Source organism: Felis catus, chromosome D4, assembly GCF_018350175.1.
Source record: "Felis catus isolate Fca126 chromosome D4, F.catus_Fca126_mat1.0, whole genome shotgun sequence".
NCBI lineage: Eukaryota > Metazoa > Chordata > Mammalia > Carnivora > Felidae > Felis > Felis catus.
Genome location: NC_058380.1, coordinates 86,693,653 through 86,716,196, shown reverse-complemented (window position 1 = coordinate 86,716,196; position 22,544 = coordinate 86,693,653). Strand labels below are relative to the sequence as shown.

At 57.2% G+C, this 22,544-nt stretch overlaps 1 protein-coding gene across 21 annotated transcripts in view; it reads right to left on the bottom strand.

The window, feature by feature from the left end:
* DNM1 (dynamin 1) overlaps nucleotides 1-22,295 on the bottom strand; it is a 44,345-nt gene extending 22,050 nt beyond the window's left edge. For 7 of the 21 annotated variants that reach the window (XM_023242785.2, XM_045043348.1, XM_045043350.1 and 4 more), the window contains exons 1-10: nucleotides 22,042-22,292; nucleotides 9,263-9,336; nucleotides 8,797-8,946; nucleotides 8,229-8,432; nucleotides 7,896-7,994; nucleotides 7,639-7,799; nucleotides 6,424-6,566; nucleotides 6,178-6,313; nucleotides 5,928-5,995; nucleotides 4,649-4,787 (exon numbers count right to left, since the gene is read on the bottom strand). In XM_023242785.2, the coding sequence (XP_023098553.1) occupies nucleotides 4,649-4,787; nucleotides 5,928-5,995; nucleotides 6,178-6,313; nucleotides 6,424-6,566; nucleotides 7,639-7,799; nucleotides 7,896-7,994; nucleotides 8,229-8,432; nucleotides 8,797-8,946; nucleotides 9,263-9,336; nucleotides 22,042-22,202 (1,335 nt within the window). In that variant the 5' untranslated portion in view covers nucleotides 22,203-22,292. Of the gene's footprint in view, nucleotides 1-2,867; nucleotides 3,007-4,648; nucleotides 4,788-5,927; nucleotides 5,996-6,177; nucleotides 6,314-6,423; nucleotides 6,567-7,638; nucleotides 7,800-7,895; nucleotides 7,995-8,228; nucleotides 8,433-8,796; nucleotides 8,947-9,262; nucleotides 9,337-22,041 lie in introns of all 21 variants that reach the window. The other 14 variants (XR_006588974.1, XR_006588975.1, XR_006588978.1 and 11 more) reach the window with 5 other exon arrangements.
* Nucleotides 22,296-22,544: the final 249 nt, after the last annotated feature.

The following is a 22,544-nucleotide window of genomic DNA, read 5'->3' as shown; positions in this document are numbered from 1 at the left end:
CTCAAACTCACAGACTACGATATCATGACCTGAGCTGAAGTCAGCCGCTTAACCGACTGAGCCACCCAGGCGCCCCGTTTCACAGTTTTTAAAAAGTGTTTGTATCTAGTAATCCGTCTTCTAGGAATCTATCCTAAGGAAAAAATCCTAGAGACAGAAAAATAAACATTTGAACAGATAAAAGATGTTCAGGGGCACCTGGCTGGCTCAGTTAGTGGAGCCTGCGACACTTGATCTCAGGATTGTGGGTGTAGAGCTTACTTAAAAAAGGAGGGGGGGAGGTGCCTCGGTGGCTCAGTCAGTTGGGCATCTGACCTCGGCTCAGGTCATGATCTCGCAGTTCACGAGTTCAAGCCTGGTGTTGGGCTCTGTGCCAACAGCTCAGAGCCCGGAGCCTGCTTCAGAGTCTTGTCTCCCTCTCTGCCCCTCCCCTGCTCACACTCTGTCTCTCTCTGTCTCTCTCAGAAATAAATACACACTAAAAAAAAAAAAAAAAAAAAAAAAAAAAAAAAAAAAAAAAAGATGTTCATTGTCAGATTATTTATAATATTGAATAACTGGAGACAATTTAAATGTTCACCAATAGGAAAACTGTTACGTAAACCATGATAAACCTATTATGCAACCACTAAAAAATGTTTATGTTGACTATGTGATAATACCCCCCCAAAATGTGTGCTACTAAAAGAAAAAGCCGAATGCTAGTACGTTTGCAGTGTGACTACCTAACAGAGTAAATAAACCTACATATAGAAAAAAATATCTGGAGGAATAAGGTAACACTTTCTGGGGAGCACTCTTGTGGAAGTTACCAAAATCGTGAAATGCTCATCTCTCTCGACTAGGCGATTCTCTGGGTAAAAATTTGCTCTAAAGAAACAACAGGAGAGGCATCTGGATGGCTCAGTCGGGTAAGCGTCCGGCTCTGGATTCAGCTCAGGTCATGACCTCACGGTTGGTGAGATCGAGCCCCGCGTTGGGCTCTGCGCTGACAGCACGAAGCCTGCTTGGGATTCTCTCTCTCTCCCTCTCTCTCTCTCTCTCTAAATAAATAAACATTAAACCAAAGAAGAAGCAACAGGATATATGTTGTAAATACATCTATAAGGATGTTCGCTGCAGCACTGTTTGTAAGAGAAAAAGAAGTTTGAAACAATCTAAATGTCAAGAGGTATTGAATATGTAGATCACAGCACGTTTCTACCGTGGGCTACGATTCAGCAGTTCAAGGGCACATCTTCCTGTGGTTACATTCCCATGACACACTGCTTGGTAAAAAAGAGTTCCCGAATCAGTGTGTGGAGTACGGTCCATTTAGGTTAAACTGGCATATATACATAATTAGTTAGGAAGCGTGGTCCACGTATTTGTTCTTATCTTTAGAGTTGTTCAATTGTGGGGATTTGCTTTCTCTGTGCTGCTTGAATATTTTTATAACAATCCTGCATGATCAGAACAAAATCAAGAAGGATCGTTTCTTTTTCTTTTTTTCTTTCTTTCTTTTTTTTTTTTTAAAGGAGTGTACGTTGCAAGAAATGTACAAAAATCTCCATGGTGCCTCCCTGGAAAGGGAGGGGGGTGGCCTTCTCTCTAAGCCTTGGCGTTTACCAAACTTTTAAAATGGAGAATGTACTAGTTTTACAATTAAAAGCCAAAGTTAAAAAAAAAAAATGTAGTCATACCTTGTCTTCGTTTGTAAAGAGACTTGAGGCAGCTTAAACTAAACTCGGTATTTTTAAAAATGTAACAAAAGTGAGATTGTGTGGCTTAGTAGTCAAGGTGCAGTGGGACCATGACTCAGACGTCGTGGTAAATACTATGCAGTGGGGAGTCCAGCCCAGATTTTATTCCACCTGAAACAGGGATGGAGTGGATGTTAATTTGCTTACCGTCTGCATTAGGCATGAAAAGTGGGCAAAGTGATAGAGGATAACGAGGGGGGGCGGTGCACATGACTAATTATGTACGAGCCATGAAAACCCATGTATTTGAAACGTGAAGTTGGGGCAGAAGGGCCCCCACCTCCCAGCACGGGGAGCTTTTTCAAGTACAGGTGAGGCTGGGCTCTCCCTGAGATTCTGATTCAGCCAGCTGGGCAGGGACCTTTGAATTCTGGAAGAGTTCCCCCAGGCAACTGATTCTCATGCACTCCCCCGAGGGAAGGACTGTGTTGGGAATATCTGGCTAAAAATCCTCAAAATGCCCCAAAGTGGACAAATAGGAAGAAGGCATCTAAAAGGTCACAGACCCAAAAGAGGCTGACCCTGTCGAATGCATATGGATTACTAGAAAGTGAGTAATCCAATATGCTTTTAGGCAAATTTGGTTTAAGGAACTGGGATAGTTCCCCGACTCCAGGAGGCCCTGATCCCAGGTCTACTCCCTCAGCTTTCCTAAATCAGAACCCCACTCTGCTCTTCTTGTCCGAGACTCAGTTTGTTCATCTGTAAAATGGGGTTAATACTACCCACTTCTTAGGGTTGTTGAGAGGCTAACGTGAGATAAAAAGGATAAGCATTTAGCTCGGTGCTCGGCACATAATAGGTGCTCAATAAATAGCAGCTGTCCCCTTGGCATTGTCGCCATTGCCCTTCTTATTGGTGAAAAGGGGCCACTGAGGATGCGTGGGTTGGGGTGGTCTCTGGCAGAGATGGGGGCCTAAAAGGATCATAAATTTAAACAGACCCAGGGTGATAAGCTGGCACGAAACTTAAGGGCCCGGAGTCACCTGGCCAGCACAGGTGTTTGGGTCCACGTGGGTGGCCGAGAGGCTGCCGGGTCTGTTCAGCAGATGGTTCTGCCCACGGGAGTCCCTGGCCATGAGGAAGGGACGGCCAGGCCCAGCCCCGCCCTGGTGGCCGTCATACCTTTTCGCTACACTTTCTGATGGTGGCCGTGAGCTCACTGACTACCATATCCACACACTTGATACTGGGCTCTTTGAGCTTCTGCACCTGCTTTTTCACTGTGGCTTCAAAAGCGAGGTCAGGTGTGAAGAGGCCCGTCCTGCACCCGGGGAGGAGGAGGGGACAGGAGGAGAAGCAGCCATGGGCAGGGCCGGGAGAAGGAAGGGGAGTGAAAGCCAAGCAGAGCCAGGATTCAGGAGTGGAGGATGGCACAGGCATGGGGGAAAAGAGAGAGACACCGACACAGAGAAAGAGAGAACAGAAGACAATGTGAGTGTGGGACCGGCCCTCCCTACCGCCCCCCAGGGCCGGCACCTCCTAGGAGTGGCCAGGTATCTTGAAGGGTTCTGTGGGTATGGGGCGGCGGAGGGGGGGGGGGGAGGCTTCTGAGGGACCAACCCCCTGTTCTGTACAAGGCCCCTTACTGAGTTCAGATCCTCTCCCCAGGGCTTGGTGTCCTCCACCCCCAGCTACCCTGAGCCGGCCCTCTCTGTCTTTCCTGATGCTTTGTCTCAGCCTTGAGTCCTCCTAAGGGGCTGGCCCAGGCCAGGACCCCACCCACCCATTCTGTTCAGTTCTAGGTTTGCCAGCACCTCCTGCATTCACTTCATCCTGACTCCGAAGCCCAGCACAATTCCGTACGTCCACCAGGATTACTGCATCCAGCTGCCCAGGCTGTGCACTGCAAAACTCCAGGGGGCTCCATTTGCATAGACTGTGGTGCAGATGATGCCTCCTGGAGTTGCAGGGTAGCTGCCTGACCTCCACTCTCCAGCTCCCTACTCTACTCCTGCCCTTCCCTTTCTCCTCAAGGGGCATCCTTTGCCTCTCTTCCAAAAGGCTCTGGAGAACTCAGCTGGGAAAGACAGAGAGAGAAGAGGAAAGACAGAAAGAGTGGAGGTGGTAGAGAGGGGCCAGGGCAGTAGTGAAGAGAGGAAAGGAAGGGAGGCTGGGGGGTGGAATTAAACAAGGACTGGATTTGGAGTCCAAAGCCGTGGCTTCGAGTAACAGCTCTGCCACCTGCCGGCTCATATGACCTTGGACAAGTCACTGGATCTCCTAAGCCTCAGTCTTCCTGCTGTGACATGGGCGCCATCCTCCCTGCCCTGCCCTTCCCTCCTTGCGTGGTTCTGTGAGGCTCAGATGACATAGCAGATGGAAGAGGATTCTGTCCCTGGAAGGTTGGATGTGGATGGAAGGGAAGGGCAGGGTCCTGAGTGAGGCTAGGGTGGGAATGGGGCGGGGGGGGGGGGGATGAAGGACAGTGGGGAGTCAGGTACCTGCCAGACCTGGGTCCTCTGCACCCCTCTGGCCATCCAGATCCCCAGAGCAGCAGCCAAGTAGGCCCGTAGCTCTCCTGTCTGCAGGGCCAAGGTGTCCCCAAGACCCCTCCCTGGAGCCCCTAGAGATGACCTCACCTCTGAGGGCAGGAAGAGGGCTCGGGGCCCTTCAAGGCCTATTCTCCCTGAGCTGGGGGAGCTCTTGGTGGGCTCTCAGGACAAGAGCCACCATCACACCTGTCTTATCAATGTCTGTTCCCTGTGCCTGGGGGCCAGGAGGTGGGTAAGGCCCCCTCGGAGAGGCCCCCCATCTTGGTCTGTGGTGGCCTGCCTCCCCCACCCCGCTGAGGTCTGTACATGCTACCGAGGAGGCAGTGGGGGGTGTGGGAGAGGGGAGCCTGGCAGCAATGCAGGATGGGGGCAGAGGCGGGGGGGGGGGGCTGGCCCGGGCCACCGGGTTACCTTCTTGGTGCACTGTCTAACCGTGCTGATTAGCTCCGAGATAACCATGTCCACACACTTGAGACACGGTTCTCGGATCTTCTTCACCTGCTTTTTCACAATGGTCTCAAAGGCCATGTCTGGGGTAAAGAGCCCCGTTCTGAACGCCCGGAACGGGAGAAGGGCACAGTGTCACAGGCCAGCTCCTGCCAGGAGTGCCAGGTCAGGGCCCCACCCCGACCGCCTGAACTCTGCCCTTGGGGTCCTCCCACTACCCCTCTCTGGGCCTCAGTGTCCTTCTCTGTAAAATGGGCAGGAGGGATTTGAATGAAGGACATTCCGTGGATGCTCTTTGGGGGCAAGACAAGGTCGGCTTATAATTGTCATGTGTGTCTGGCTTGCTCTTAAGATTCTATTCATACAAAATGTTCTATGGCCAGAAATGGTATGAAAAATGCCAAACTGGGTTCTCTTTAGGAGCCTTTCTGGGAATAAAACATTTTATTTTAAGCTGAGGAGCGATACATATATATATATTTTTTTTTTTCTGTGCCTCGGCCAATGCAGTTATCAGTCTGTAAATTCCATACCAAACCTTGGAATTCAACCTGTATAAAAGCAGGGACATTTTGTCTTGTTCACTGCCTGGCACATAGCAGATGCTTTAAATTTTCTTGTTGAATGAACAGTGTAGATCTGGGTCCTTGAAGGGGGCTAAGCTTTTAAGGAACAATCTTTTTTTCCAGTCCCCCCTTCCTGTTCCAAAGGCAGTGGGGTTAGCTAGAAGGAGGGAAGTGGTGTAGAATGGGGCCCACTTCGGGCTAATGGGACTATGGGAGGATCTGGAGGGTTGAGAGGCCCTGTCCTATCATAAAAGGACACAGACCAATACCTCGATGCTCCATCCCAGGCCCTCCCCAGTGGTTTGGCCAGCTGTGTGCAGCTACCTGGATAGGACTGGGGGAAGCTGTCTCATCCTGAGGACAGGCAGGGGCCCAAGCCCGGAGAAGCTTCCCCAGCCACCTATGTCCTGGGCTCTGCCCACCTGGTCCAGCCTCCAGGCCCTGCTCCCAGGGACAGCAAAGGAGGACAGCAGGTGCGGGGAGGGAGCGGCCCAGGCCTCCCGTCCACCTCCCCCAGCTCGAGCCCGTTTGAGCTGGAAGCCAGAAGGGGTCGAGGGGACTGGGGACCAGAGCTCTTGGTCCTTCCTGAGGGCGGCTCACTTCACCACTCCCCGTGCCGTGGCACCAGAACCCCTGCCTTCCAGGGCTCAGCCCCCTTCCCCAGTCCCAATACGTGCCTAATGCCATGGATATTCTTGATGGCGTAGCTGATCTCTCTTCGGAGCTCCTTCTCATCAAACTCCATCTGTGTAGGAGAGCCAGAGACAGCCGGTCAGGGCCTTCCTCCTCCCTGGAAGGCCAAGACAGACAGACGGCCCACACCCGGGGCTGGGTGCCAGGTCAGCAAAGATATGTGTGAAAGTCCTGGGGGGAGGGTGGTAGTTCTAAGCCTCCCCTCTCCCCCCGCCCCCGGGGAGACCATCCTACCTTGACTAGCTCAAAGGGGAAGCGCTCATGGAAGATCCGGTTGATGCGGGCTCCCCCTGACAGTTCATAGGTGTCGATCTGGTCCCCTGAGCCCTCAATGCGCTTCTCAAAGTCCACGGCAAACTGCTGGACCATCCTGGGGGGAGAGTGGTGCGACGTCAGGAGCCTAGCGGAGGGAGCCCTGGGCGAACCCCGCGCTGGAGGGCAGCTCAGTGCCGGGGAGTCAGGAGTTGGGGAGGGCCTCACTGCAGCAGAGCCTTGGTCTTGCGAGCTGGGTCATCTGGCCGGAAGTTCTTGTACTCCTCCACCTCCTTCTCGATGGACAGGAGCTGGCTCTGCAGCTTGTTCCGAAGCCCCGGCAGGGTGTCCCGGATGTGGTTGGTCAGTTGCTGGGGCGGGGATGAGACAAGGGTTAAGGCCATGGGCACCAACACAGATGCCCACGGGGTCAAGCAGGGACCAGGATGCCCGGGGGCGGTGGAGGGGGGCGGGGGAGGGGGGCGGGGGGACTGTGGGTGTGGTCAGGTTGAGAGCTGCAGGAGGCAGCCATGACCCTGCCCACTACCGCCCTGCCTACCAGAAGGAAAGCTGCCCAGGGCAGAGCCTGGCATACAGGGGGGTATTAACTAAATTCATAAGCGAATAATGCAAGTTTCAGCAGAAGCCAGAAATCTAGATTTTTATTTGAAATTACCTGATTTTTGACTAACAATATTTTTAGACACGATGAGGGCCAAATAAAATCTCTCTGGGACAGGGATGGCTGGGGGGGCTGTCCCCTTGTACCCTCTGGGTTTAGGCCTCCTGTAAGGTAATTCTCAAGTACTGGGGCTCGCTCTGGCTCGGTCCCCACACACAGTATCTCCCTGAAGCTACACAGGGATCTTATGAAATGGGGCCTTATTCCCATCATCAGGATTTTATAGAAATGGAGGTTCAGAGAGCTCAAGTGTCAGGTCTGTGGCCTCCAGAGTCCCCAATTCTGCCCCTACACCACCCTGCCTTCCCCACTGCCTCCCTTCCATCATCACATACACACATGCCTCAGTTCTGGAAGCCCCATTCCAGATGGAGAAACATCCTAGGGAAGCCCCTGGGATCGCCCATCCCTGTCTCCAGACGAGCCTCTCTCCGTTTCAGAAGGAAGCAAGGTCTTCGGCCAAGTACACTCTAGTGATGGCCCCCAAACCCAAGCCCTTGTCAGTGCCACCCTCCGCACAAGGTCTGGGTCTTCTCTCCACCCGCCGGGCCTACAGGGCTCCCTTTCCAGGCCCCTGTCAGGGAAAAGTCAGCAACGCTCTGGTGCTACCTCACGGTGGGTGGGGCTGTGGGCAAGTTGCTTTGTTTTCTGGGGCTCAGATCGTACGCACGATGTGGACGCTAACCTCTGTTGGCCACCCTCCCAAAACACATGTAAATGATTCTGTCCTCATGCTGGTTTCCCCAGGCCTGAGCTTCTACCTGGTTGAGGACCTTCTGCAGGTAGGGCGTGCCCATGCGGTCAGCCAAGTGGCGGTAGGACGGATGGGAGAGGAAGAACTTGCGTTCAGCGGCCAAGGCCGCCGTGATGTCCTTCTTGCCATCAATGTCCTTCTGGCTCCGGTTCACCACCCCAATGTAGCCTGTGGGAGGGGGTCCAGGTCAGGGGCAACCAGCCTTGCACAGGGTGGGGTGACAGGGAAGGGCAGTGGAGCGGGTCAGGGGAGGAGCCTGCCTACCTCTGCGCAGGGGGAGCAGTTTGTTCTCCAGCACATCACGGGCATCTGTGCCCTCGTCCATTAGGTCCAGCTTGGTGATGACCCCGATGGTGCGCTGGCCTGAGGGGGAGGGCAGCAGGAGAGGGCCGTCTACACCTGCACTTGCCCTCCCATGGGACCCACATGCACCCCGACTGCCATCCCGCTCCCCACATCTCCCTCCCCACGCCCTCCCTCCCCCACTGCCTGCCTCTGCTCTCCCGCCTCATTCATTCTTCACAGAGCAGCTCCCTCCGCCTGGCACTGAGGGTAGACCCCCGGGGCCTTGCACTTCTGCTGCCCTTAGGAACCTACCCTGGGGGTCCACCTCCTTGGCAACCTTCAGAGCATCGGAGTTGGCCAGGTCGGAGTTGGCCGGGGATACAGCCAGGATGAGGCAGTTCTCTTTGGTGACGAACTGCATAAGCATGTCCCGGATCTGGAACTCGATGTCAGGAGGTTGGTCCCCCACCGGGACCTTGGTCATTCCGGGCAGGTCCACCAGTGTCAGGTTCAGCACTGGACAGGGCGGCGAGAGGGCGGGCTCAAGGCGAGGGGCGTGGCCGTGGGCGGGCGGATTAAGGAACAGGGCCGGGTTTAGAGAGGATCCATTTGGGAGTTTGGCGGCAGGTGGACGGGATTAGGGAAACGCGGGGCCAAAGCGGCGGCCCGTTAAAGGCGTGGCCAGGGGTGGGCGGAGTCATGGCAGGGTGGAGCTTGGGGTAGGATGGGCAGAGGAGGGGTCGCTGTGGGGGCGGAGTCTGCAGGAGGCGCGGAGCCCGCCTTAGGAGGAATGAGCAAAGGGGCGTGGCCAAGACTCAGTCCCGGGGGCGGAGCTAAGCGAGGGAGCCAGGAGGCCGGGGGCGGGGCCACGTCTCCTCACCGTGCGGCGAGTAGACGCGGAGGTTGATCGGCACCGGCGAGATGCCCTTGTTAGTGCCAGTGACTCGGTCGGTCTCAGCCTCGATCTCCAGACGCACCTCCTCAAAGTCGGTGAATTTCTTCCCCTTGCAGTGCAAGAACTCGGCATATTCTGTCCCCAAAGTGTGGGTGGGGTGGAGGGAAGAAGGGTGGATGGGTAAGCATCTTAGCCCGGAACCCACCTGGGACCCATCTTCCACTGGGAATAGACCCCCCCACACACCCAAATACCGCCTTCTGTCCCCTCCCTCTCCACAACAACGCCAGGTCTAACGTTATGCATTTTTGTTCCCCACTGTCCTGGTGGGGAATCTAGGGCCAAAGTCACACAGCAAGCAAGTTCAGCGGCTAGGTTGGACTCCTCCCTGGGGGATAGGGTGGGGGACTGAAGAGGCCCGGTCGGGATGCTCGTGGACGAAAGCGCGTACCTGTGGTGGCATTGACCAGCTGCAGGACCAGGGGGCGTCGGGTGACGATGCCTGACCCTCGGGGCAGGAAGTCTCTGCAATGAGTTGGGAGTGAGAGGAGGGTCAAGGCCTGTCCCAGGGGCACCTGTCCTGCCACCGGGAGCTCCAAAGCTCTCCTAAAGTGCCCACTACACCTTAGCCTCAGGGTTTCAGGTCACTAAGGGGAGATGACAGGCAAGAAAGGTGGAAAGAACCTCCCCCATGTACCCTGGGTCACAGATTTATGCGTGTGAGCTGCCAGGAGACAAGACTAATAACTCCCAGATTTCTCTCAGGTATGCTCTGTGTTGCTTCTGGGCCAACAAGTCGCTGCCTCAACCCAGGCACTGCCATTCAATTGAGGCGCGGGGTACCCCACATGCCCAAGTGTCCAGTGGCCACAGAGTGCGTCTCAAGGAAATGGAGCTGCACCTTCTTCCCTCCCTTCCGCCGTGGGGAAAGGCAGCATCTCACTTCCCCTTCCCAGGGCCCCATCTGGCTGGGGTTGAGGATGAGGGGGGCATGGGGGAAAGGAGGAAGCAAGGACAAGAATTCATGCTTCTTAAGTGCCTACTGCATGCCAGGCTCTTTGTGGGCAATCTCTCGTGATATTGCCTTGTGAGGTAGGTGCCATTATTATTATTTTTATTTTAAATATTTATTTATTTATTTATTTATTTATTTATTTATTTATTTATGGAAGAGCGCAAGCCGGGGAGGGGCAGAGAGAAGGGGAGAGAGGATCCAAAGTGGGATCTGCGCTGACAGGCTGACAGCAGTGAGCCCAATGTGGGGCTTGAACTCACGAACTGTGAGATCATGACCTGAGCTGAAGTCAGATGCTCAACCCACTGAACCACTCAGGCGCCCTGCCCCGGTAGGTGCCATTATTATCCCCATTTTGCAGATAAGGAAACCGAGGCTCAGAGGTGTTTCGGTTGCACAGTCAGTAGCTAGCAGAGCAGACCCTGGATGCAGATCTGTTTGACTCTGCAGTGAGAGCTCCTTGCCCTTCGGTCCCCTGAAGACCCAGTCTTTGAAGGACTGGACCTGAGCTTCCCAAAGTCGCCCCTTGCCCTAGGCCTGATGTCTATACCTCAGATTTCTGCTTGTGCCAGTGTGAACCTCAGCAGTCCTTTTGGCTAACCCTTGTGGGTGGATTCTCTGTCCTGTCAGCTCTTCTCATATCCCCGCCCGCCCTTGGCCCCACCCAGGCCAGCACAAGCATGAGGGTGGGCACCTCTTCAGGGACCAGGCTGTCAGAACTGCAGTCACGGGATCCCCAGGACCCAGGAAAGGGGGAGCAGGCTACAGCCTGAGGGACCATAGGGCTCCAGCTGGCCACCTCATTCATGGAGAGGCACATGGAGGCCCAAGAAGGGGAAAAGACACATTCAAGTTCCTATAGGACTTGGACAGAGCCCGAGAAGAACCCAGGCCTCCTACCCCCAGCTCAGAGCCTGACCGGGACCACACAGCATTTTGCACCACCCCCCGGCCCCCACTCCCTAGCCTGGAGGGTCCCGGGCACAACAGAGTAGGCCCAGGCTCCTGGGTTCAAGGTCTCTTCTTGGGCCCTGGGGAGGACTCTCTCATCCTGTTCTCACCCTGCCCCTCCTTTGGGGAGGTTAGAGGCTAATAGGGAGGAGTCAGCCACTTCAATGAGGAAGGAGAAGGATGATGAATCCTGCATTTATTCATTGTTTCCAGGCGCTAGGCAAGCACTTTTCATTTTTGCAAGACTAAGCCTCTGAAGGGCAGGACTGGCGTCTTCCTGTCCACCACTGTATTCCACTGTCCGGCCCAAGGCTTAGCACCCAAGAGGTACTTAATAAATGTTGACTGAATCCCCAGGGCCTCAAAACAGTGCTCTGATATGGAAATTGCTTTACAGATGAGGCATCTGAGGGTCAGAGAGGTGAAGGGACTTGTCAAGGTCATCCAGATGGGAATGGCAGAGCTAGGATTCAAACCCAAGGGTCTGTTGGACCCCAGAGCCTGGGAACTTCCCTGTCAAAGTGTGCTGCTCCTTCAATCCAAGAAGCCAGACGTGGCTTTTTATGTAATTCAATTAAATTCAGTCTAGGACATATTTGGGAGCAGCTGCTCTGTGCCAGGCCCTGTGCTGGGCCCTGGGGAAGCGAGATGATGAGTCAGACCGCTCCCTACCCGGAGGAGGAGCTCCCAGTGTGGTGGGAGAGACAGACAAGTAAACAGATAATGCAATACAGTGTGACATGTGCTGGAACGGAGGTGCACCAGTCAGCAGAGAGAAGGAGGGGATTAACGGGGGTGGGGGGGGGGTTCCTATCTCTATCTCTGCCATCCTTTACTCATTCCTTTGGGGGGGTGACCCTCTAGTATTTGGGATCCCCCAGGGCTGTGGAGATAGGACATCTGTTCTCAGAGGCTGGGTTGGGCTTGGGGGCCTGGGGTCCACCCTTTTCCCCACCCGCTCCTCACCCAGCGATACCATGGCAACAGTAGTTGCCATGGAAACTGCAGGAGGGGCTGGAAAGGATGGGACTCCCCACAGAAAGCCCCCCACGCAGAGACATGGACCTTCCCCGGAGCTCTTCCCTGAGAGGCCTCCCCTGCACAGATGGGCCCACTTGGTCCCTGCCGACCTGCAGGTCAGAGGTCAACGAGGTGCCACCTAGAGGGTACCGGGGCGGCGCCCAGGGCCCAGCTGGAAGGGTGGTCAGGGGTCTGGGCCAGCCTGCCCCAAGTCACTGCCTCTCCAGGGCTACTTAAGGGACAAGCAGCTTAAGGGAAGCAGAGATTAGAGGGGCAGGGCTATGTGTGGGAGTAGAGCCCCTCCTCAGACCAGGATCTCGTGCGGCCAGGGTGGGGATGGAGGTGCCTGGGTTGGGGGAGAGGCCCCGTCTCTATCACGGCCCAGGTTCTCAGACTGAGGCCCTCACATGGCCTGCACTCGAATCCCTGGGCTCGAATCCCGCCTTGGCCATTCTGCCGCCTGGTGCCCTTGGGCAAGGTGTTTCACTCTCTGGGCCTCAAAGCCCTCAGCTGCAAACTGGCCTTATAGAAACCGGGCATTATCCTCTAGCCCACGTGGGCCGCAAGAAGGCCCAGCAGCCTCGGGGGGGGGGGGCGGGGGGGGCATGGAAAAAGCGTGGCTTGGGTCTGGTACACAGTAGGCGCTCAGCAGCCCCCTCTCTAGGAGGGTTCCCAAATGTCACCAAGGAACACAGATCCCACAGAACCCTCTGACGGCCTCCTCCAGGCACGACTCGGATCTCTGGACTCTGACCACGAAATGTTAGATGGAAATGATGAACACTGAGGAGAAGTTTTCAGAGACCATGTCAGTCCCCCGTTATTGTCCAGAGGTGGGGACAGAGGCCCAGAGAGGGGCAGGGAGGTGCAATGAGGGAGGAAGTGGCCTATCGGGGGTCAGGGCTCCAGGCCTGGGCGGGTGCAAAGAGTGCCAGCGGGTTCGCACGTCCAGACTGTGAGCTCCTTTTTCCCCCGCTGGACTCCTGCGCTCGCCAGAGGCCTGGCACATAGTAGGTGCTCAGGCGATGCTCAAAGGATCAAGCATGGCTAAATAGCTCCATGGCTCCTGCTTCCCACCTGGACACACTGTCCCACAGCGCCCTGATAAAGTGGGGGTTCGGGCCTGATCTGGCCTCCAGCCAGCGCCACCCTGCACCTCCCACCCAGCTCCTGCTTAGGCTGAGGGAGGACAGAACAGGTGCGCAGAGAAAAGCGTGCTGGGCCCACCAGCCTCGGGGGCCACGTGGGAGGGGTGCGTGGTGGCATGCCAGCTCTCCCTACTCATTCTGGACAGATGGTGGCTTCCCGAGGAGGCCTTGCCTTGCCATCTGCAGAGGCACCTTCAAACCTGAAGCACAGGGAGGATGAAATGCACACCCCTCAGGACCTCCAAGCGCCGCACGCTCCCTGCCTGATTTGGTGCTGTCACGCCCAGAGGGGTCCGGAGAAAGTACACCAAACGTCCAAAGTGACCCTCCCCTACTCTACTCTCATACCTGAGATCTGTGGCCGGAGCTCAGGGACCCTGCTTCCCCCGTCCTGTGGAATGCAAAAACCACCAGAAAGCGGCATGTTTGGTCTGTACCCAGTCTTGCTTCTAAGCCTCCTGTTTCCTGGGCTTGGCCCGGCGTTGAATGTCAGAGCTGCCACTCAGGAGCTGTGTGGTTGTAGACAAAGGGCTACACCTCTCTGAACCTCAGTGTCCACATCAGTAAAATGGGTTGCCGTGAGGCTTATATAACTTGAGGCCTGAATCAATGGTAGCTATTATGGTTATAAATAATATAACTTGTCGAGCAAGCTGAGAACACGGGCTGGGCTTCCACCAAATGATGCAGCAGGGAGGAAGTTGGAAGGTGGGTCTCCCGGGGGCTGGCCGGAAGAGTGGGCGGGTGGGCCAGGATATTTCCAGCCAAATCTTGCCCCTGAAAGCGGAAGGTAAGGGAGGCCGGCAGGCTCTGAGGTGCCCTCTGAAGCACGGAGCTGGGGTGGAGGCGAGGAAGCGGGTGGGCCAAGAAATACAGTTGGGAGGAGGTGAGGCCGCCTCCAGGCAAGAAGTCCCTCTCTGTTCCCATTATCCCAGGAGGCCCCAGGCATGCCCACATCACACAGCCTGTGAATTTCCAGCTGCGGTTTGAACATTTCAGGGCAGTCCTGGCCTGGCTTCTCCCGATGCTCTGATGTCCTGAGGGCAGGGACTGGGCTGGTCCTGTTTACCAGTGTCCCCAGCCCCCAGCATGGAGCAGGGCAGGTAGCTGGCACTCGAGGTAGCCCAGCTGGCCAAAAGAATGATTTGAAGGCGAGCTCCTCCAGTTTTCCCACCATCACCCTCATTGTATCGGTGTGGAAACTGAGGCACAAGGCGGGAAAGAGTGTTGTCCAAGACCACAGTGCAAGTTGGTGACTGGGTAGGACTGACACGTGGGGGTCTGTCTGGACTCTGAGCACACAGTCTCCCCTCAGCAACCACTTTCCCTACTAAAAAAAGTCCATGATCTTTCCTTTCTCCGTATCCTTCCCTCCTTCATCCCTTCTTTCCCTCCTTTCCAGTGTTGATGACTTTATATTTTCAAGATGGAAATAGATTTCTCTTTTGCCTCCTACTTGTAAAAGTCGTGTGTTCTCCCTTTGAAAACATATTCAGAAAATACACCAAATGTTTAAAAATAAAGAGCAACCATCACCCCAACACCTGGGGCTCTCCATTGTAAACATTTTATCATTTGCAATAATAATCATGGCAAACACTGACGGATCGGGCACTGCTGGTCAGGGGCTCCGCCAGGCACTTGAAAATCCGCATCATCACGAGGCTTCTTTTTGGGGTGATGGAAGTGTTTTAAAATTAGATTGTGATGATGGCTGCACAACTGTGTAAATGCACTAAAAATCATCGAGCTGCGCACCACAAACAGGTGAATTTTATGGCATGCAAGCTGTACCTCAATAAAGCTGTTTAAGAAATCTCCACCTGCTTTTATTTTTAAGATTTTATTTTTAAGGAATCTCTCCACCCAACGTGGGGCTCGAACTCACGACCCTCAGATCAGGAGTCGCATTCTTTACTGACTGAGCCTGCTTCGGTGTCCCCTGCGTCCTCTTGATTGCTCCCTGCAAGGCTGGGTGAGGCTGGTGGGACGGGAGACGAGGTCAGGTACCCCTCACGTGCCTATACATGCACCGGCCTCCGGTGCACACTTAAGTAGCAGCTCTGTTTGCCTAACAGCTCATCAAGGACATTCATCAAGTCATTCAATATGGAGCTACGTCTGGATGCTCATTTCTTATCACCAGCAGCTTGATGTGAAAGTATCGTAGCACTACCACTAAATGATTTCCCTGCTCCGAACCTCAGTTTCCCCATCAGTGAAATGGGCACAACCCAGCAGCTCCCTCCTAGGGCTGCTGAGATCCCGGCTGTGGGAGGGTCTAATGGAGGGTGTCCATTGGCGGTGCCACACGAGCCATCTGGCGCTCGTAGGCGAGGTGCCTTGTGTGTGTGCTAGGGAGCATTTCACTCCTTCAAATTTGGGACTTGGGTCAGAGGTGAGTGCGCATTCACCTGCTGAGATTTTTCTCCCCATCCTGGCTGGTGGCCTCAGTCCCCTGTGCTCAGACCAGACACGCCTGAGCCAGAGTCATGAAAGGGTTGAGGCACTAATAAACAGGTAAGATGTCCCTGGTAACTGCGGTTGGAACTGCAGTCGGCCGGGAGCCCTCAGCCCAAGGCAGTGGCCTCGCTCTTCCTCCGCAGCCCCTCATCGTGGGAGAAAACTGAGCCCTACCCCACACACCGAGGGTCAGGTCACAGGGGAGAGGGTGGTCAGGGAAGACATCCTGGAGGAGGTATTGGCTGATGTGAGACTTTGAGGATGAGCCAGTGAAGGAGGAAGACGAAGACACGGTGAAGGTGAGGACCCATTTTTTTCCCATGAACTGTAAGCTAAGAGGGCGCACCTGCAGGGAGAGGCTGGACAGGAAGCGAGGCTGGGTTAAAGCAGGCAGGCCTCAGGGGCCCAAATCGGGAGCAGGAGCGAGGGCTCTGTCTGGAGGGCAGGGGCCAAGGAGGGCGTTAAGCGGAGGGGATCAGATTGGGAGGCCACAGAAAGTTCCATGCTGCCGGGTGGAGAATGGGTTGGGGGCACGAGAGAAGGCTGCCCCAGGAGCTAAGACAAAGGAGGGGGCAGCTGAGATACAGAGAGGTGGGTGGGCCGGGGGCCGGATCCACAGGGTTTGGGCCCGACTCGCGTGGGGAGGATGACACAGGAGGGGAGGCTGGTCCAGGAGCCTTTGGCCAGGGCAGTGGGAAGATGCCACTTCCTTAAACGCCTTCCAAGGCCAACAGTCCTTTTCCCTGGTGCCTGTAGTAACTCCAAGTTGCCAGAGCTGCCTTCCCCGTACAGCTCTTGCTCCTTTCTTGGATTCCGGTCCGGGGAGGGGTAAGGGTCCAGAGAGACAACCAGGGAGAGCAGAGGGGAAGCTGAGGGATGTGACACGTACACACGGGTGGGGGTGAAGATGGTGGACGCTGACCCAGAGGCAGGAGACCGGGGCAGTTTCCTGTCCTGCCTCTAATTCCAGTGCTGTGGGGCTTCAGGCAGGTCCCTACCCTCTCTGAGCCATCTCGCCATTTGAAAACCCGGGATGATAGTCTGCCTCTCCTACTAACGGGCTGGGCTGTTGGTTCCAAGAAAATAATGAACACTGCCCTTGGACGTGGGGAATCAGGGCCCCTGCCCAATTCTTTAGGGGGGTCGCTTTTTGGATCTCTAGAGCAAGGAGCCCCCAGGGGCCGAGGGTCCCAGCTGGAGCCCATGTACCCTTCCTAGGCCACACTGGAGTGTTCTGGAATTTCCCGTCGGTCTCAAGCCCTCCCTCAGGGTCTGACCTAACTGTTAGGGGCAGTCCCAGGCCCAGATGTGAGGGCTGGGTGTCCACACGGGAGCCCAGGAGGCCCCTTGTGGTGCAGGCTGGAGTAAGAGACAGGGGCAGGTCGGGGAGAGGGGCCACCTGTCCCCACACTCTACCTCCCATCACGGAGCTCGGAGGAGTCTGAAATTCTAATTCAAACCCGGTCAGCCAGGTCGTTCTGAAGGTGTGTTTGCCAAGGTGGGAGGACAGAGTGTATCGTATTCAGCAATCCCTTCGCTTGATTCGTAACTGGAACATTTAGACATGTGGCACGTGGGCCTCCCTTCCCGCTCTTGTTCCACGCCTGATAACACGGTGCCCTAGACCGGCCTCCTCCGCAAAGGCCCCCCTGCATCCCCTCCCCCGAGGTTCTGACCCTCTGACCCCAGCCAAGGTCTGGGAAACTCGATTCTGTTGGAGCCGGGATCAGATGCGGTCTGCCAGAGTCACCTTTCATGCCTGACTCCTTGGGGCCACTGGGTAGGGTGGGGGGTTGGAAAAGGTGTTCTCTGGCCTGGTCTCACCGGGGCCTCCACTCCTCACTCGGTGACACTGCTGTTTGTCTGGCTTCTCGATTTGCTCGGGTGGGACCCTGCCCCTGGAGTGTGCTCACCCCTTTGCCTGACTGGGTCCCTTTCTTGTTCATGTCCAGCCTCAATGGCCACTTCCTCGGGGGTCCACACAACAAAAGAGCTCTTTGTGTCACCTAGTGTCTGTCTGTCCTGCTCAGTTGTGAACTCCCCGCCCCCCTCGACCCCCCAGGGCAGGGATGGGTCCTGCTTGCTCACAGCTGTATCCCTAGGGCCTGGCACACTGTAAGTGCCCAGCAAACGTCAGTCCCCTCCGTCCCCTCCAGTCAGTGACTTTCTACCTACGATGTCTCAGATATCCCCTAATCCTCTTTGGCCTCAGTCTCCAAATCCGGGAAATGGAACCATTCAAGAGGGGCTCTCAGAGGCCAGAGACCAGCACCAAGCCTGTGCTGGGCTGAGAACGTAGAGGAAGGGGCAAGGAGGTTGGTAGGAGGCAGGGAGCCCGAGCAGGGGTAGAGGCAAGAGGCACTAGGGAAACCCAACACCTTGCCTCTCAGAGCCGCCTCCTGGCAGAAGCCCACCCACCAGACCCCCTGCCCTCCCTGCACCCCGGCCCGCCTCCCAGCTGGTTCGGATGGAACAGAACGGGCACGTCCTCTGTGCTAGGCCTTACCCTGAGTGTTTTGTGGGCATTATCTCAACACTCGGCACAGTCCCATGGGGGAGGTGCTATTATTATTCCCATTTTGCCGATGAGGAAAGGGCAGCTGAGCAGGGTTTAAGAAACATGTCCAAGGTCACTCAGCTTGTAAGTAGTAGGGCCGAGCTACAAACCCAGGGTCGATTCCAGAGCCCGAGCTCTCAGCCCCTCGGCCACATTCGCACCGGCCTTGGCCTCCCCAGGGACCAAGAGGGGAGGAAGGGGGGCCACTATCCACTTGTCCAGTCGACCGGGCACCAGAGAGAGGGGAGCAGAGCCTGAAAGCTTGCCCCGGGACACCCCACTCTTGGGACTGGACAGGTGTCGCAGGGAGCGGGCCCGTAGCCAGGGGCAGACAGAGGGTGGCCCGGGGCAGCAGGCATCTGCTCACAAAATGCCGGGGTGTCTTGGGCCCCCCGCACCCCTCTGTCTGCACTTACCCCGAGATGATCTCATCTACTCCCATGGGTTTAAATCTCACCTCTACTGGGACTTCCAAATTTACATTTCCAGCCCGCCTTCCCCTGAGCTTCAGGCTTGCATCACCACACGGCCCACCTTACACTTCAGACTGAACATGTTCAAAAGCAAGCTCCCGATCTTACCCCCGTGCCTGCTCCTCCCGTCCTCCGATAATGGCACCAACACCCACCCAGAGTCAAAGACACTGATGTCAGCCTTGAGTCCCCTTTCTTCACCCTCCCCATCCCCATCCCAGCAAGTCTTGTGGGGACTTCCCTCCAAAATGTCCCCTGAAGCCCACCATTCTCCTCCTCCCCACTGCGAGAGCCCTGGGCCAGGCTCCCCAGCAGCTCTGGCTCACCGCAGCAGCCTCCTCCTCCCCTGTCCCTCACCCCCTCCCCAACTTACACACTTGCTAGAGTCAGCTCAAGGCACTCTACTACTTAAAAGCTTCTGGCAATAATGAAAATGCACCCAACTCCTCATCGTAGCCTCAGGGCCTTGTAGACCCACCCCCTGCCCATCTCTCTCTGATGCCATGTTGCCCTTGCCCACCAAACAACCAGCTACCGTGGCTCCTTTCTGTTCTCTGAACACACCAAATGTATTAGTGCCCCAGGGCCTTTGCCTTTGCTCTCTCCGCCTAGAATGCTTCCCCGTCCCATGGCTTCTCATCTCAGACGCTACCCCCTCCTAGAAACCTTCTCTGACCTCCCTGTGGAAAGCGGCCCTTCCTCCTTCCACGGGACTGACCACATTCTCCGGTTGCCTTCTTCATGTACCTGTCCCTGTGTTTACTATTTCAGAGGTTTCCCCCTCTGGAATGCAAAGCTTTTGTCTTTTCCACCCTGGAATCTCCAGTGCTGTGACACTGTGGACACTCTACGAATGTCCGAGTGACTAAATGAATTGGCCTCAGTTTCCCCTTCTTTCAAAGTGGGATGAAGAAAGAGCATAGGCCCAGAGAAGTCCTAGCAGCGTCCTGGGCAGCTGCGGGGCCACTTCCGTTGCATAGCTGCCAGCAGGCCCCCCCCCCCCCCCGGGGTGCCCAGGAGCCCGGGCTGGCCCGGAGCAGCCTCTGCTTCCCCTGGTGCATTTTCCACTTCCTCTCCATGGGGTGTTGGCTCCTGGGAAGCCCCAGGAGGCTGAGCGGCTGTTACCATGCTCACCAGTCTGGGGACCCAGCCCTCGGAGGAGAGGGCAGGAGCCCGTGACACCCCGCCTATCCCCCTGCAGGGCCACTGTCAGGTACAGGAGGCATAAGAGGGCCCAGGGCTCCTGGAACAGAGTCCACATCTTGCTCCAGTCAACAAGCTAACAGCGGCTACAGTCAGCTGGGGCCTGGCTGGTCTGCTGGACAGCGAACTCCAGGAAGACAGGGGCCAGGTCTGCCCTAGCACGCATGGGTCCCCAAACCACCTAACTGACCATCAGCAGCTCCCTCCCAGCACGGGCTTTTACACCCAGGGACTCACCGGAGCCCTGCGCCACCCTCTCAGGAAGGCAGGGCAGCCACTGCCAGTGTTCCCATCCCACAGATGGGGAAAATGGAGGCCCCTGCTCCTGCATGTCCCCGTGTCCGGTTCAGGGCCTCGTTCTCGGGGGCTCTTAAGATTGAGATTAGCAACCTGGGCTTTGGAATATAATAGATGCTGTCCTTCCTGGCTGTGTGACTCTGGGTCTGTTTCCTCATCTGCAGGATGGGCACCATGGTACCTGCCTCATGGGGCTGTTGTGAGCCGTCCCGAGAAGAATGGTGTGGGGCACGCGAGAAGGGCTCAGCAGATGGGGGCTGAGGTCACCTTCCCTGCCCCCCCCCCTCCCCCCCCGCCTACCGCCTCGGCCCAGGGCACACAGCCTTCAATAAGCAGGCGTTCAGCAAATGTTCAATGGATGAAGGTAGGACTATGGTCTGTACACGTAAAGTGCTGCATTTCCATGGGTGCCATTAAAGCACTAAGGCCTCTGGGCTTTACTGTCTCCAGAGTCCCCCCACTCCCTCACCCTGACTGCTGGGCCACAGGGAAGGGGCCCATCTGTGTATCTCTTGCCGGTTTGTCTCTGCAGCTCTGGGGGGGGGGTCACGTGAGCAGGAGGGGGGCTCTGTGGGAGCCGGTCCCCAAGAGACAGACGGCCTCCCCCTCTGCTGACCAGATGGGCCCAGCCCCCCCCAATGGTGGCTTTCCCACGTCTCCCAGATACACTGCTCCAGTCAGAACCCTTCCCTTGAGCCCCAGGGCTGCCCCTGGTCTTCTCAGTCATATGAGGGGCAGGAGCAACCATCCAGTCCAGCTGTCCTCATTAGAGGTGGGGAAACAGGCTCAGAGAGGGCAAGTGATCGGTCTGAGGCGTCACAGCAGAACCTGGCTTGGATCCAGGATGTCTCCTTAGAACCGCTGCCCTCTGAGGGAGGGGCCTCTGCCTCCCTCGCCAGTGGCTTCCTCAGCCTGGAAGGTCACTGGGAGAAAGCTAGGGTTTCTGAAGAAGCTGAGGGAGGGACATGCCAGAGTGCGGAGGCCAGTGTCACTGCCTTCTCCCTGTCTGCCCAGCCCCCATCCCCCTCCCGGGAGAGCGTCATCCTCTTCTCAGCACGGAAAAGCCATCCCCGCGTCCATTTTATTTGGGGAGCCTGGGCAAGGGGGTCACGACCCTACCTGCCCCCCTAAACCCAGGACCTTTTGTCTTTGCGGTTGCCCCCCACTCCCTGCCACCTGGCCCTCCCAGCGCCCTGTGGGATCAGAGGCAGGAGGGGGATTAGGTTCTGCAAATGGCTCCCCCCTCCCCGCCATCCTGCTTCCCTGTCTTAGTCATCTCTGCCCTCCGCCGCCTTCTCCCTCCATTACAAGCCCTCTGCCAGGCCCCGGGGGAGAGCGACGGCGGCAGGCGCCCCCCACCCAGGGGCGGCGGCGGAGCCAGCGGCCGGCGGCTCGCAAGAGGATCAGAAGCGGTCTCACCGCCACCCCCATCCTGGTCCTGCAGCTCCCCCGACACCCCCCCCCCCCACCCCGGCCGCCGCGCTGCGCACGGATGGCGGCGGGAGCTGCAGAGGTGTGTGTGTGTGTGTGTGTGTGTGTGTGTGTGTGTGTGTGTGTGAGGGGGGAGGCTGTGCCTGGTCCTCGATGCCCGGGGGCTGTGTCCTCTCCCAGGGACACAGCTGGGGAGAGGGATCCCAGCCTTGGCCCAGGGATCCTCATGGGGGAGGGAGCTGTCTTCCGTGGAGCCCAGGGCCGGGGAGCACTGCCCCTGGGGTGCTGCGCGCTCCGGGGAACGCGGGAGCCGAAGGGAGGCGCTGAGTAATGCAGGCCCCCTTGGTGCCTGTACTGGGGGAGGGGGGACCCTTTGCCAGGGTCTCTTAGCAGAGCGCCGTCTTCCCTAAAGGATGTGGCAGAGGAGGGGGGCGTGATACCGTGGTCGGTGGCTTGACGACGTTTGCGGGCAAGCGGGGGGCGCTGCTGCCCCTGAGGGGCTCTCGGGGAGGGGGGGCCGCCTCCTTGTGGCTGGAGGTGGGGGGCGCGCCGTCCGCGGGTACAGCGCCAAGGGCTGCGAGGTCGCGGTGCCGTCGGGGCTGGGGGGGGGGGGGGCGGAGGCCCGGGGGCCCGGGCGGGGGGAGTCCCCGCTCCGAGGCGCGCCGCTCCTACCTGCCGACGAAATTCTCGAGCACCGAGCTCTTGCCGGCGCTCTGGCCGCCCACCACGGCGATCTGCGGCAGGTCGAGGTCCGCGTTCTGGCCGATAGCGGAGAAGGCGTCCTGCAGCCGGTTGACCAGCGGGATGAGATCCTCCATGCCGCGGTTCCCCATGGCTGCGGCGGGCCCCGCGGGCTACGATCCGGCCGCCGCTCCGGCTCCCGGCTCCGGCTCCCGGCTCCGGCTCCGGCTCCGCCGCTGCAGCCGCGCGCTCCGACTGCCTGTGCCGCGGACCCCCCGCCCCTCCGGGAGTGGATCGGAGCTCTGCGTCAGGATGCCGCCAGAGGGCGCCCACGGCGCTGCGGGATGGCAGTCGTGCGCAGGTGCAGCCTGCGGCACCATGGGGATTGTAGTTTTCTTCATCTGCGGGTTTGGGGCGCCGGAGCCGTGTCTGGCGGGGGGGCTCTGATGCTGCAAAGGGTATCATTCCTGGAAATGGGCGAGGTGTACCCCTAG